We start from the raw sequence: 15083 nt of genomic DNA, 5'->3' as shown, positions 1-15083 counted from the left end.
CTCATTTTCCATTGCCCTGCTGTTGAATTTGAGGTTTTCTGTGTTGCCAAAAAGATTCTGCCAAATATCACAACATGAAGTGCCAGGATAAATGTACAGAAATGCAAAAATCATAGATTTTTCTCCACTGCTTTATACTCCATATTGTCAAACACAGCTCTGCAAGCCACCTGAAGAGCGATCTGGTGAGAATTCTCCACTCCCGTCAGGAGGGCAGATTTAACACCTACTTTCAACAGTGACTGTGCTCTGCAAAACAGCGGAGAGGAGGGTTATTTATGTGTTCTTGTACAAGCGAACATAAACAAGTGAATGCTCTAGCAAACTGACAATAGACTACTAACAAAGGGCCAGATGCTCTTATCCTCTTACAAGGGTGAAGAGGGACAAAATGAGTAAATATTTATATTATCATAGTGGCATGTAACTGGAGCTCAGTTGTGGAGGAAATAGTGATTTACCAGCACGTTTCTCCTCTCTTGGGAATTCACATAAACCAAGCAAAGGTCCAGTAGTGAGAAAAAAATTCTAACAGAAGGACTAAGCCGGACGAGAGAGCTACAGGTTTTCAGGGCGTACTTTTCTCTGGGCTTGGAAGATGACTAGCGAAGAGCAATGCTTTCCTGCACAAGAGTCATCACAGACGAATACGAAAGGTCTACCTGGGCACATGAGAGAAGTGTCTGTGCATTGTGGCACATATGGTTCAGCCCCAGCAGCTCAGAAATCTTCTCTCCTAGAGCCTTGGGCTAAAGCTCTGCATTCAGGACCTCTCCCTGCAAGATGACTCCAGCCAGAACATCCTTAGCTATTGTGTCAGGGCTCGTGCCATAACTCCACTAAGGCCAGCCTTCCTCCAAAGGGTACCTGACAGGCTAGAGTGTGTAGATCATTCCTCCTCTACTGTTTTTTTCCAGCTTGTCCACTCTCCTCCCACAATTACTTAAAGTCAATGGCCATCAGTTCTCCTGCACTGAGCACCTGAACAAGGCTTGCAAGCCTCAGGTGCTTGGACCCTTGCGTCTTCCCTACTGAAAGATCACAGAAAGTTCATTTTGCACAAGAACTTACAATAAAATATTGTGTATTTCAGTCATCATTTTTATCCTAATTGCCTTTGAGAGTCCTTGGAATGTCATCACAGGCTATTTATTTCTATGTTGTGCTTGGTCTCAGTCCTAGGGTCTTAATATGTCCATAACTCATTTAAGTGAATGTTAAGATTGCTCCCAGCCAATGGAGGGCAATCAAACCACACTCTGTGCAGCAACTGAGAGCAGAACAAAGATGCTTCTAGGATAGCAAGATGCCATCTCTTCGGTGCATCTCTGGATTGAAGAAAGCAAACAAAGTGTGTTATCTGATGCTCGTCCTGCCCTTTGTGGATAAGAGGTTGAGACACCACCCTGAAACACAGCGAAAGAGCACTTCACGTGTCAGTGGAGTGTTGGGGAAAGCAGACTCACAGCTGGCATGGTTAACATCCCAGGAGCATCTCTGAAATGTGATGACACATGCTCTTGGGCATTTCCTACACTATTGTGGAATACCAGTGGCAATCATGGGGGTAAACTGGGAGTGACGACAGGAGTGGCAGAGGAAGGCAATCACTCGAAATGCGGTGCTGTATATAATGAAGAATATCCCCATATACGCTTAAAATGCTTAGCAAGAGTTCCAGTTGACTAGTTTTGCTCTACAGCTGTAGAGGTTACACTGTACTGTGATGGGAAAACAATTCTCCACCATGCCCAGCTCAGTGTGGAGCACGGACCCAGGTGTGAACTCACTCCGAGAGGTAGAAACAAAGCCGCATTATGTAATAAGATTTAATGATTATTTGAATCTCTTTTTCCATCCCTGTGGATCATTGATTTAACCTTCCTTGTTTTGTTCTCAGGATATTGCTAAAACAAATAACCATGTTCTGAAATTAATCAGGATCATTTTTTGTATAACCCTGTAAGAGTGTTTTGACTTTTGTTTTCTCTCTTCAAGAAAGGAAGACTAACAGAACCAGTATCTTTGCTAGGAACTGCAAAATGTTTCCAAAATGTTCAGATCAGATGGCCACAGGGAACGAATGTGTAAGCTATTATGCGCGTAGCCTGGGCTTCAACTGTTATTTTCTCTCAGAGGAAAACAAAAGCAGACCTTTTAAAGCCACCACTAAGGAGATTTCTATTTAGAGAATATGCAATAACTCATATTGAGACAAGATTTTAATCTCAGCAAAGCTTTGGATAATCTGCTGGCACCTGTGTTTGCTGCTCTTCCACCCCATTGCACTGCTTAGACTGAGGGCCAAAGGCCAGATCCTGCAAGTTTGTTCGTGGCAGCAGTCCTGCTTACGTGACCGAGAGTCTTGGCAGGAGCGAGGCAAAGGTTTTCCAGGATCTGCCCCCAAAAGTGTCACCTATGAGGAAATGACAGCAGTGTCATCATCTTTTATATTCCGCTGGAGCCTCTTATTCTTTTTTCCAAGTACTGCACTAGTCGACGTTATTTGTTGTGGTACATATTGTACCAATACGTTATGCTGACTTGCTTGAAGAAAAGGTGAGAAGTATAGACAACACTGTCTGAGGGAAACAGAAAGAAAGGTATTATCTGGGTTGATTTTTGAAAGAATTGGGAAAGGTTTTTCAGATGTAGATCTAAGCTACTGGACACATCAGCCTGTGTGTGCTCTGGAGAGATTTTTATAGTGATTTCACAGTACGAGCAAGCGGAGACGTTTTCAGTACTATGTAGATACCGTTACGGATACTGTGGAGTCTTGTTTCTGCTGAGGCCTCTGTACCTGCCTAGGGTATGAACTCCAGTTAACAAGTGTCACGCTTCTAAGAGTTCAGTCTCTGCAGCTCAAGCAAGGAGAAAGAAATGTAAAAAAAATGGTTTTATGCCTGATAATTTGGGCATGCAATGCTGTAAAAGGAGATCACGTGGCTGGGCATAGGAAAGAAAAGAAAAAAAAATCTACATCTGATGTATCTTACATAGGTTTCGTCCCCTTAAAAATGAGCATTATTCATTTGAAGGGGTTAAAAATAACATCAGATTTCTCTCCGTCTTTGATTCTGTGATTCATGCTTCCCATTTTAAAGTCTACACCCTGTGAAGAGGAGTGCATTATCAAGGAAAGGAAAGAGGCTTGCCAGGGACAGAAGGTAATTTCCCGTAGCAGGTGCGTACAGCAGGTGGTACGCAGTGTACCTGCAACGAAAAGGTAGATTTAGGCTAAGATTTTATTTAATATGGAAAACTTATTGCATCCTGAGCCACTACTGGGGACGTGCCAAAAATCGTGTCTGCAGCATGATTTATTACGTGAAAATACCACCGAACTAATCAGTGGAGTTACTAATTAATACAAATCTGCATTTTTGCATAAGCAATTAGTGCAAAGAGAGTGCAATGAAAGAGGAAGTTTGACTCATTTAATCTCAGTGTCTATTCAAGCGGAAAGACCCACCAGGGCAAGGCACTAGGATCTACATTTGGATTTTTTTTTCCTTTTGATTAGTTAAAGGAACTAAAAGGTCAAATTATCAATATTTAATTCAAATGGAAATGCATTTGTTCAAGAGGAAAGAAGACACTTTATTTAAACAAGGTGGGACTCTGGGGGTAAATGCCTGGATCAAAAATAATTAGATTTTGCAGTTATAACAGCATCTAAATCCCGTCTGATAAGAATCCTTTTTCCTAATAACAGACGTGGTTTGACACTGATAGCAAAGACTGCTGATGTTATTTAAACTCTAGCTCAGGCAGTAGCTGGCCTATCAATACGATTTAGACATTTGCTTTAACGGTACGTACTTCTCTGAATTGTTTTTTTAAATCCATTTGAATTATATTTTAAATCTATTGTGATTTCATAATTATGTGCACTTGACTAAAAGAGTCATTTTAAAAGCTGATAATTAAACCTTGGTGGTGATGTATTTTCCATTAACTAAATAGAAGTTTACATTTATAGAATTAAAACAACAGCATTCATCTAACGTGGAAAGGCTCAGTAAAATTAATACACTCAGTCTTAAGAGAAAAAAAGAGCAGAAAAGGCACCTTAATCATTCGTACCAATTTCGAGCCCAGCTGTACATGTACCCCAGCGAGTAGCTTGTGCGATACAGGCGCACCCCAGCACCAAACCGCTACCAGAGCGGTATGTTACAGCGTTATCTCCCCCGGTGATTTCTGAGCCGAGGCAGCTGGAGCAGGCTGATCGTGCCTCGGAGTGTTCCGGGCAGCGAGCGGTGCGGGTGCCCTCTCCCCCGCCGCAGCGTTTGGAGAGGGGCGGCCGGGGGAGCCCCGCGGTGGGGGCGGCCGGGCAAACCCCAGTGGGCCCTTCCGAGCCCGGCTGCCCGCCCCTGCCCTGGCCCCGCGGTGCGGTGCGGTGCGGTGGGATGGGATGGGATGGGGGGGCCGTGCCGAGCGGGGCCGAGGGGACAGGGGGAGCGGGTAGGGACACTTTCCCTTCTCTTTTTTTATTTAGGATAACCCTCGGGCTTTGTGTGGGTGCCTCGCTGGAGAGGAGGGAGCGGGAAACGTGACAGCGAAAGGAGAGAACCCGAACAGCCCGGGCTGCCCAGGCAGTAAATCACTCGCTAAATTACAAGCGCGGCTTCCTCTCTCCAATAGCTTTAAGCTATTTGGGGAGGCATCCTTTTCCCGCACTCTCGCAGGTGCAATATGAATCAATTATCTTAATTAAGATAATGCCGCAAACCCCAGAGATTTCCTCGGGAGCGGATTTCGCGCTCCGGACAACTGGAAGGCATTTCCGTAGCGCTGCTGCCCCCGCAACAAAGCCTCTTCCCGCCCGGCCGGGCCAGGGCTCAGCCCGGGCCGCGACCCGCGGAGGGGATGCGCTCCCGCCCGCCGCACCAGATGCCCGCCGGCCCTGGGGCTTCCCCTCCTGCCCGGGCCGGGAGGCAGCGGAGGAGGCGGGCGCCGGCGGGCGGGGGGCGGCCGGGCCGGGCCGGAGCTTTGTTGGGACGTGTGCGGTTCGCGTGCCGCGCCGCGGGGGGGGGGGAGAGGGGAGGGAGGCAGGGCGGGAGGGGGGGAAGGGAAAGAAAAAGGAAAAGAGAGAAAGTGAAAAACAAGAAGAAAAAATTAAAAAAAAAGAAAAAGAAAAAAGAAAAAAAAAAAGAAAAAGAAAAAAGAAAAAGAAGGGATTCGGGAGGAAAAATAAGCAGAAGCCGAATTAGAAGCCAGATGGAGAAGGAGGAGTCTGTAGGTCAGGGAGAAAAAAAGAGGCGCTTGGAGCGATAAAATCACGGGGCTGGGAGGAGAGGCAGGGAAGGTGGAAACCGGAGCCACGGAGGCCGGGGACGGCCCGAGCGGGGAAGGCAGAGCCGGCTGCCCGGGAGATCCGGGAGGAGAAGCGGTGCCGGAGCAGCGAGCAGAGCGGGAAAGATGAAGGCGGCGCGGCAGAGCCCCGCGGCACCCGGAGCGCAGCGCCCGTCCCCTGCCCCGACGGGCTGCACCGAGGAGTGCCTCGAACCTGCCGGCCCGGCTCCTCCACGGCCACGCGTGTCCCCTCGCCCAGAGCCGCCTGAGGAGGAACCAGCCTCCCGCGCCGGGCTCGGCGGGCTTTGAGCCCCTCTGTCCGACTGCCTGCCTCTTTATTTGTCTATCTACTTATCTGTCTACCGACAATTTGTTGACTTTATTTTGCTCGCGGGGAAGCGGACGGTACTGAACACGCTCAGAGGCACACGAGCATCCCAAGCTCTCACCGCTCCCCGGGATTCAGCTGTCTGCCAATGCCCTCCTCCCGGTGTTTCTGCCCGGTGTTTCCCCAGCGCCCCACACGCCGGGTGTATTCCCTGTCAGCCCCATCCAAACGCGGGTGACATTTTCCAGCAGCTGAGACCGGGCTGGCCCAGCCCCATCCCTCTCCCGCGCCCTCAAAGCCTCTTCAAACCTCACCGCTTCCAAAATGCGTCCACTCCGGCAGCGCGGCAGCCCCGGTAGCGCCCCGTTAACGGGGTCGCGCTCCCGAGGGGGCGGCCGGCCCGGCGGGACGCCCTGCCCGGCTGCCCGGGGCACGGGCATCCTCCCTGCCCCTGCCTCACGGGCACTTCCGCGGGCCGAGAGGGGCTCTCCCCGGGCAGGGGCTGCCGGTAGGTGGGCAAGCACCGGCGCTCCCCCCCGGCCCTTGCCCCAGGGAAGGGCCGCAGCTGCCGGTGACCCGAGCGTGCCCCGCTCCAGCCGCGCTCGGGGGGCCCGCGCTGCCGCCCCTCGCTTCGCACGGAGAACCGGCCGGCTTGGAAATAACAAAACGCGGCCGGTTGTCCTTCGTATTTGATCACCGAGCAGGCAAACATGCCCCGGAGCCCCCTCCTGCCGCTCCGTCAGCCCCAGGGCTATGTAGGTCACGAACAGGAGAGAAACATTTTAAAAATAACCCGACCTGGAAAAATATCTGTCTCCGCAGGGCGGAATCATTGGTTTCGCATTTAAAGCCGTATGAGGCGAAAGTGAATTATTTCTTTTTTTTTTTTTTCTTTTTATTGATTAAATCTCCGGACAACGCGTGCCGGTAGCAAAGCTCCCCGTGCTATCGCGGGGGGGGACATCTCCCTGCTTAAAGCGCATCTCTCAAACCTGGCGGTGTTGGCAAACTCCGCCGAAGCGTTTAAAGACTTTCCAGCCACCGCTCAGCGTCTTTCGTTCAAACCCCCCGTTAACCGGCGGCGTTTCCGTCAAAAACCCGGGGAAAGCGAATCAGCCTTTGCTCCAGACGGCAGGACAGACCGAGGGGCGCAGCAGCCCCGGGACGCCGTTTCCCCCAGCACCGGTGTCTGAGACGGCGGGGGAGCGGGAAGGACGGAGACATGGAGGCTCCGGGGGTCAGAGGCGCCCGTTAGGAGCTGCTAAGGGGGGGGCGGCGGGGGACCCGCGGAGGCCGCACGGCGGAACAATGGGAACAATGAGGCTCCGCGGGTCGGGGCAGGCGGCCCCCCCGGCGGCGGCGGGGCGGGCGCGGAGCGGAGCGGAGCTCCGCACCCGCCCCGTCGCCGCCGGGGGGGCCGCCCGGTGACAGATGGCGGCGCCCGGCGGGCCACAAAGGGCGTGGCGGCTCAACGGGCGGGCGCGCGGCCGCATACAAATAAGGGGTGTCACGTGGGGGAGGAAAGGGAAGGGGGGCGCCGCCGCTCCTGACGTGGGCGGCCATATGGCGCGTGCCGCCGGGCGGGGCGGGGCGCGGGGCGGGGCGCAGGCGCGTTGGGCGGTGGCGATCGCCGCGGTACCCGGGTCCCGGTGCCGGCCCCCCGCCGCGCATCCTCGGTCCCGCTATATAACGGGGGAGCCCGGCGCTGCGAAACCTCGGGAAAAAAAAAAAAAACACGCGACGCCCTCTCAACGGAGAGCTGCGTCGGGGTTATGAGACCGTCACCGCGCAGGAGAGGCTGAGCAACGGAGGTAACGGGAAACCGGGTTTCCCCCCCACGGGAAAGGGGCTGGCGGCGGCGGCGGCGGCTACCGGGGTGGGAGAGGAGCTTGCGGGGTCGGGGCAGGCGGGAGATCTGCCTCTGCCGGAGCAGCTTCTGTTTATGTTGTCGCTTGCGGCGGTGGGAACCGGCGCTCCTTCCTGCCGGTGCGTGCGGGCAGCTGTGTGCGCGCACACCTGTATCCATCCATATATATGTGTGTATACATATATGTATGTAAATGTACATGTGCGTCCATAAACACACATATATGTATGTAAATGTGCATGTGCGTCCATACACACATATAAATACGTATATGTGCTTCCACCTATGCACCTCCTAACTTCAGCTCCCTCTCCTGCGCGGCGGGCGGTCCCTCCGCAGGCTGCGCCCCGGCGGACGAGCGGCATTGTTCCTCCCCGGTGTGCCCGGTGCCACCGGGAGATGGTCGCGGTCCCCCACAGAAGCCCCCGCGGGGAGCGGGGAGACGGTGCCCGTCTGTGGCGGAGGGGATGACGGGGTCGGAAAGCTGGGGCCGGTCCCGCACCTGTTACCGCGGGCGGGGACCGCGCAGCGCCGCCGCTCGCCGCCCCGCCGCGGGCACCCAGCGGCAATCCTGGGCGGCGGAGGTGGGACCGGGGGAGCCGCGCCGGGAGAGGTTGAGCAGCGTCGGTCCGGGGGAGCAGGTGCCCGGCGCCCGTCGGGGCAGTGCGGGAGCCCCGCGCAACGGGGAGCGGCGGGGACAGGCATCACGGACGGCCATCAGTCCCTGTGGGTGTCCTGTGGCCTCCCCCCCCCCCGCCTTTCCCCCTCCCCGATTCGGCAAAATTTAAAAAAAAAAAAAAAAAAAAACAAAAAAACAAACCAAACCAAAACCCAAACAAAACCGCTTGGTCTGCTCGCGTCGTGCCGCCCGGGCTGCCTGCCGCACGCATAATCTGCTTATATTCCCCGCTAATATCAGGGAGTTACATAATGGCATTTGAACATATGTCAACTTAATTATCAGGCAGGACCGCGGAGACAATTAAAAGTTTGCGCCGGCACCGTGGGGAAGCCGGGGCTTCCCTCGGGAGGGAACGGGGGAGCGGGCGGGCGGCTTCTCCCCGCGGGCCGCCGGTGCGGGTGCTGACACGGCTCTCTTCTGTCTCCCCCGCGGCGCAGGGGCTCACCATGACCAAGTCGTACAGCGAGAGCGGGCTGATGGGCGAGCCCCAGCCCCAGGGGCCGCCCAGCTGGACGGACGAGTGCCTCAGCTCCCAGGACGAGGAGCACGAGGCGGACAAGAAGGAGGAGGACCTGGAGGGTCTGCACGCCGAGGCCGAGGAGGAGTCGCTGCGCAACGGCGAGGAGGAGGACGAGGAGGACGACTTGGACGAAGAGGAGGAGGAAGAGGAGGAGGAGGAGGACGACGACCAGAAGCCCAAGCGGCGGGGCCCCAAGAAGAAGAAGATGACCAAGGCGCGCATGGAGCGGTTCAAGCTGCGGCGCATGAAGGCCAACGCCCGGGAGCGCAACCGCATGCACGGCCTGAACGCGGCCCTGGACAACCTGCGGAAGGTGGTGCCCTGCTACTCCAAGACGCAGAAGCTCTCCAAGATCGAGACCCTGCGCCTGGCCAAGAACTACATCTGGGCGCTCTCCGAGATCCTGCGCTCGGGCAAGAGCCCCGACCTGGTCTCCTTCGTGCAGACCCTCTGCAAGGGCCTGTCGCAGCCCACCACCAACCTGGTGGCCGGCTGCCTGCAGCTCAACCCGCGGACTTTCCTCCCGGAGCAGAGCCAGGAGGTGCCGCCCCACGTGGCGGCGGCGGGCGCCCCCTTCCCGGCCCACCCCTACCCCTACCAGTCGCCCGGCCTCCCCAGCCCGCCCTACGGCACCATGGACAGCTCCCACCTCTTCCACCTCAAGCCGCCGCACGCCTACGGCGCCGCGCTCGAGCCCTTCTTCGAGAGCGGCCTGGCGGAGGGCGCCAGCCCCGCCTTCGACGGGCCGCTCAGCCCGCCCCTCAGCGTCAACGGCAACTTCTCCTTCAAGCACGAGCCGGCCGCCGACTTCGACAAGAGCTACGCCTTCACCATGCACTACCCCGCCGCCGCCGCCGCGCTGGCCGCCGCGCCCGCCCACGCCGCCATCTTCCCGGCCGCCGCCTCCCGCTGCGAGATCCCGGTCGACGGCCTGGCGCCCTACGAGGGCCACCCCCACCACGAGCGGGTCCTCAGCGCCCAGCTCAACGCCATCTTCCACGACTGAGCGCCCCCCCGGGGGAGGGCGAGGGGAAGAGCCGCGCCCCGCCGCCCGCCGGCGGCCACCGCCTTGTTTACAGGGGGCAGCCCGGCGGGTCCCGCCGCCGCCGCCGCCGCCTTCGCGGGCCGCCGCGTCCCCGCTCACCCGCTGTCTTGCTTCTGCTCCTCGGAGCCACGCTGTCAATCGGGGGTGGGGGCACTGGGATCGCGTCAATCACCTGATCGGGATAACAAAATCACGAGCAATAATTAGGATCTATGCAATTTTTAAACTAGCGATGGGCCAATTACAAAATATATATGAAATCTATATTTTTCAACCAACGTTTTACTACTTGTTACCTTTCCCATGCTGAATTATTTTGTTGTGATTTTGTACAGAATTTTTAATGACTTTTTATAACGTGAATTTCCTATTTTAAACCATGCAGCTTCATCGATTTTTATACATATTGGAAAGGTAGAATTATATCTAATTTATACAAAATAATTTAACTAATTTAAACCAGCAGAAAAGTGCTTAGAGAAGTTATGTTGCCTTAGCACTTCTTTCCTTTCAAATAGTTGAAGAAGGAAAAAAAAAAAAAAGCACGATCCGGGCAATTTCTTTCCCATGAAAGTCTCTTTTTTCTGGTTGGTTTTTTTTTTTGGTTCTTTCCTTTTTTTTCTTTTTCCTTTCCCCCCTACAACAAGAACCAGATCCCCTAGGTCTTGAGAAGATATAAGAACGAGAGACTTATTTTCTATTAAAACATATCAACTCAACACATTACTTGCACAAACTTGTATATAAAGATTATAAGCAAATGCCAACACCCTTTTTAAATCGAAAGCTGCTTGACTATCACATACAATTTGCACTGTTTCTTTTTAGTCTTTGAACCCCTTGGCATTCCGTGGTTTTTTTTGAAGAGAACTTGAAGATGTTAATGTTTCCAGGCGATATAAATGCATGATTTTTATACATGTTCACACAATCCGTGGTTGTCATATGCTCATCTTATAAATCGGAACCTAAAACTAATCAGGTTGTTAAAGTCGAGCTATATACCTATTGTAGTCGATTAGTACGGTAGCTTGAAACAAATTCAGACCATTTAATCCGTAATTAGAACAATAGCTATTGCATGTACAATGCAGTCCAGAATAAGTGCTGTTTGAAATGTAACGCTGGTTCAACTGGAATCAATCTGTACTGTAATTTTGTTTGTAATCCTGTATATTATGGTGTAATGCACACTGGGATTTTAGAAAAACATCCATCCTTTGGCAACAACATAGTATTGAACATTTGGTCGAATGTTGCATTTCTCCTTAAATGTGATTATTATATTTTTTTCTTAGTGTAAGTAATTCCTATGGGATTATTGTTTTATTCGGATAGCTCATGAAAGGTGCAACACTTATTATTTGTAGAATAAAATTGGACTAAAAAAAAGGACACGGATTCTGTACTTACCTTGAGGGGTTGCGGGGGAAGGCGGGGGGATTTTGTTCGTTTGTTTCCAGCGAAACTGGCCATTTGCAATGCTGATTTGTTGAATTAAGGGAAGGGGGGCAGAAACGCGGTTCGCCGGGGAGCTGCGGCTGCCGGTTTGGGCTGCGCCGAGCGCCCCGCACCCGCTCCGGCAACCCACGGACGTGGAGGCTCAGCCCAGCGCCGCGGCTGCCGCCCACTCGCGGGTCTCCGCTCTCCGGCCACGGAGGGAGCGCGGGGGGGGTCCCCCAGCCCGCCGGGGCCGGAGGCGCGGGGGCACCTCGTCCCGCGGTACCGGCGGGGCTCCCCACACCGGGCCGGTACCCCGGGAAAATGTCGCTTCGGCCCCGGCTCGGCCTCGCCGACAGCAGGTGCTCCTTCCCCCCGCAAGCCAGCCCTGGATCCAGCGCCGTCGATTCGCCGTCGCCCCCTCTTCCCAGACGCGAAACATGTGTTTCTCTAATCTTCACTGATTATTCTGGGGCTTAAGAAACCCGGAGACACAACCTGCGGGAGAGCAATTCCCCTAATGACCGGGAACAATTATCAACAGGTCTTTGCCTCCGACCCTCAGATTCGAGACGTTCCCTGAAATACCTTATATGAAGCCTGTCGCAAAGCAGAGGTATTTCATAAATATTTCACAGGCTCCTGTGGATGAGGGCATTTTTTCCACGAGAAATCAAGCTACTGACGTCTATTTTAAAAGGTGTTTATAGCTACAGAAATCCAACCCGTAAGCACTGCAAACCTGTACCGGTAGTGCAGCACCACTACGGCCAGTCTCTCGTGCTAAAAATACGCTGGAAGTTAATTGCGACGCTGGCTGATGCATTTTGCAGCATCTCGCTGCGTTTTGCACAAGCCGGCAGTTCCGCACTCCAAAACTGTTGCTGAATCTGAAAAGGAAGAAAGCAAAGGGCAACTTTTCAAGCACCTGCTTAACCTTCCCCAGTCAGTGGCAACACAGTTAAATGTACCCCAGATAACCCGGTATGTGTGTGTGTGTTCACATAAAATTGAAAAAGCTGACCCAGGCTTCCTTGCCTTTTGGTTATTTCTGGTTATACGCCTTCTTTTTAAACATAAGGATTCTTCTAGTCAGTCAAGGGGCAACTCACATGCCACCATCTTTTATTCAAAGGCAGGCACAGATGTTCCTTCTGCAGGGGAGGTTTTAATTTATGAAAATGATATTGTTTATGCATGAATGCACTCTGCATAACACACAGTACTTCCATCTGATGAGAGAAATACCACAGAACCAGTGCCAATGTCAGGAACATATTCTGCAAATTTAGTCGCTTAAATGTTTAATGAATATTTGGAAGGCATTTCCAAACCACAAGAAACCTTTTCAATTACCTTTTCTTTTTCCACGGTTAATAACAAAATTCAACTCCTCTAGCCAATGCAATTTACTTAAAAGATCTACCTAGGCTACCTGAATGTTTGCTACTGCAATACTTTAGAGAAAATAATATTTTAGTGTTATGAGCAACCTAATAAGGAAAATTTATTAGGCATTTTGGTAACTAGAGGCTCCGTTTTACAAATCACTTGTGAGTTTTGTTATTTCAATTAGTTTAGTGGGTTTTTTTCCCCCCACCCTTATAAAATATGGGACATTCCTCCTCCTCCTCTCCCCCTCGCTCTTTGCTGCTGCTTCTGGTGCCTCCATGATATATATTTTTTCTTACTGTTTATATCAAGCCAAATCTTGATATCTCTGCATACGACTCCCACAGGAAGGTCTATCAAGGTCTCTTTCAAAGGAAAGAATTACTCACACTATTCCTCTCCTACGAACATATCGCTAATTAACTAAGGCTATAGTGGGATTATCTCACTTCCCCATGTGGAGGAAACTCTGGGGTTGAGTCATACCCCCACGCGTACTGGGTCATCCAACAGAGGCCTAGGACTCTTTTTACGGCTTGTGGGACCAGTGGCCTTTCCCTTCTTCTTTATGCCGTACTTCTGACAGCAGAAATTGTTCTGCCATGCTTGAGAAGACCCCGGAGAAATCTCTGCAGGAACAGTGCACGAGTAACAGTCATGACTTGCGGCTTTTCCCTTCTTGGTTTTCTGAAGCAACAGAAGAGGGTCTGGAGGTTGTGGACTCGTCATTGCCTGTGATACAGCTGAGGCCCCAGCTATGACAGAGGGGTCTGAAATGGTGGAATTCCAGGTCACATCCACAAGATGTCAGAGAAGCTGAAAACTCAGGTTTTACCTAGCCCGAATGAAAAGAGAGCCTGAACATCACCAGACTTCGCCCCAGTGCCTTCAGGAGCCTCCCCAAGTGAAGGGAAGTAGATTCAAGGAGAACCAAGACTCCTGAATTCACCAAAGACAACAGAGCGTCGCTTTCTCCAGAAGATACTGTTCCAGAATTTTAAAAACTAATATTAAAAGGCAACATACAATTCCAGAGGTAATAGGAATTAATAGAAATAATTCTACTAAGTCTTGAGAGCAAGTAAAACAAACCTTTTCTGTCATCTGTAACACTAAAAATTCTTACAATTATTTCAGTATTGTAACTGAACAAAACTGGATCCACTTTGACCTTAACAATTGCTTTTGACATATTAAAAAAATGAGTCTCTTTTTTTAAAAAAAACCCACCGTACGTCTGTACAAAGAACCATTTTGTCAAATACTTTTAGAAATTAGAGTTAAATTCTATTCTCTTGTTTATCTATATAGTATCTAAAGATAAAAAACCTAAACAAAACCCACTCAGTTCTCACTCATTCCTATTGAGGAAAAACTCACAGAGGTGAAAACTTGGAGTTCTGCCTGGTGCTATATCAGGGAAAATATGCAGAAATTGGTCTTTATTTTTATTGACCAAGATGGGTTGTATGGTAATTATTTCAGAAATTATAAATGGTCTATGCTCTTTCCTTAGCTGAAAATCCCATATTACAAAAAGCCTTGAAAAATATAATACATGAATACGTGTTGAAACAGTGAGCTGAAGATCTACGAGTAGACTGTTCTTTAAATATGTACATAAGTGTTTTTTAAATAATTCATATATGTATTTAACAAACTGTCAGAAGCTATGCAATACAAAATTAAAACTGACAATGCTCTCAAAGCATTCTCTTAAGTATTTAGGTTGCCTACAGGGTATGTAAAACATTGAATACCAGCCCTGGCTTTCAGTTTCCTAGCTTGTACTAGTTTGCAGCATAGAGTTAACTGCATTTTGTATGAAATAAAATAGAAGCAACTAAGATTTACACTATTTGCCAGCATTTTGTGAAAGAACAATAGAAAACAAGATTCAGAGTAAAACTTTGTTACCTTAAAAAGATAGCATACCAACCTTAATGCAAAGAAAAAATAAAATGTCTTTTGGTCAACACATTCTCATTTTATATTCCCTCCCATTATCACATTTTCCTCTATTTTGAATAAGATCAGTTTCAGCTCCTGGTGCTCATAGGAATTGCTTCAACTTCAGACTCCATTCTTGCTGCTTCTTATTCCTGCATAATAATTTCACTTGTTCTTGTTCTCCTCTTTGCAGAGATTTGTCTATCTCCACAACTTCAGACTTTCTTTTCCTTAACTGCTCTTCTTTCTCCTTTTTTTTTTTTATGTTTTCCTTCTCCTTTTCAGACATATAGAAAGATGTATAGTAATAGTAATGCTCACTTCTATAGACTATTGCTGCCATTTTTCTTCAGAATGTTTTATGACTTAACTTATTGTGTAAAAACTTTGGTGTTCTGCTTAATATTTCTTCTTCAAAGTCAAGGAAAAACAACACAAAGAGCTGAATTAATATTGAGAGCTATAAAGATGCTTTTCTAGAGTAGCAATGTAAGAAGGGAACATACTTAGGAGAGCTAATATTTGGGATTGAACAGCTGAAGTATAACTGACTACACA

At 50.5% G+C, this 15083-nt stretch overlaps 1 protein-coding gene across 1 annotated transcript; it reads left to right on the top strand.

The window, feature by feature from the left end:
- Window positions 1–8624: 8624 nt before the first annotated feature.
- NEUROD1 (neuronal differentiation 1) lies at window positions 8625–9704 on the top strand. Its single transcript, XM_075153962.1, has one exon. The coding sequence runs from the start codon at window positions 8625–8627 to the stop codon at window positions 9702–9704; it is 1080 nt and encodes a 359-aa protein (XP_075010063.1).
- Window positions 9705–15083: the final 5379 nt, after the last annotated feature.

The sequence above is a fragment of the Calonectris borealis genome, chromosome 6 (assembly GCF_964195595.1).
Source record: "Calonectris borealis chromosome 6, bCalBor7.hap1.2, whole genome shotgun sequence".
In the NCBI taxonomy this organism is placed as follows: Eukaryota; Metazoa; Chordata; class Aves; order Procellariiformes; family Procellariidae; genus Calonectris; species Calonectris borealis.
This window is presented reverse-complemented; position numbering and strand designations above follow the sequence as displayed.

What these genes read in the sequence shown, in the direction of transcription:
- NEUROD1 (XM_075153962.1), top strand. Translation starts at nt 8,625, where the DNA reads ATGACCAAGTCGTACAGCGAGAGCGGGCTGATGGGCGAGCCCCAGCCC.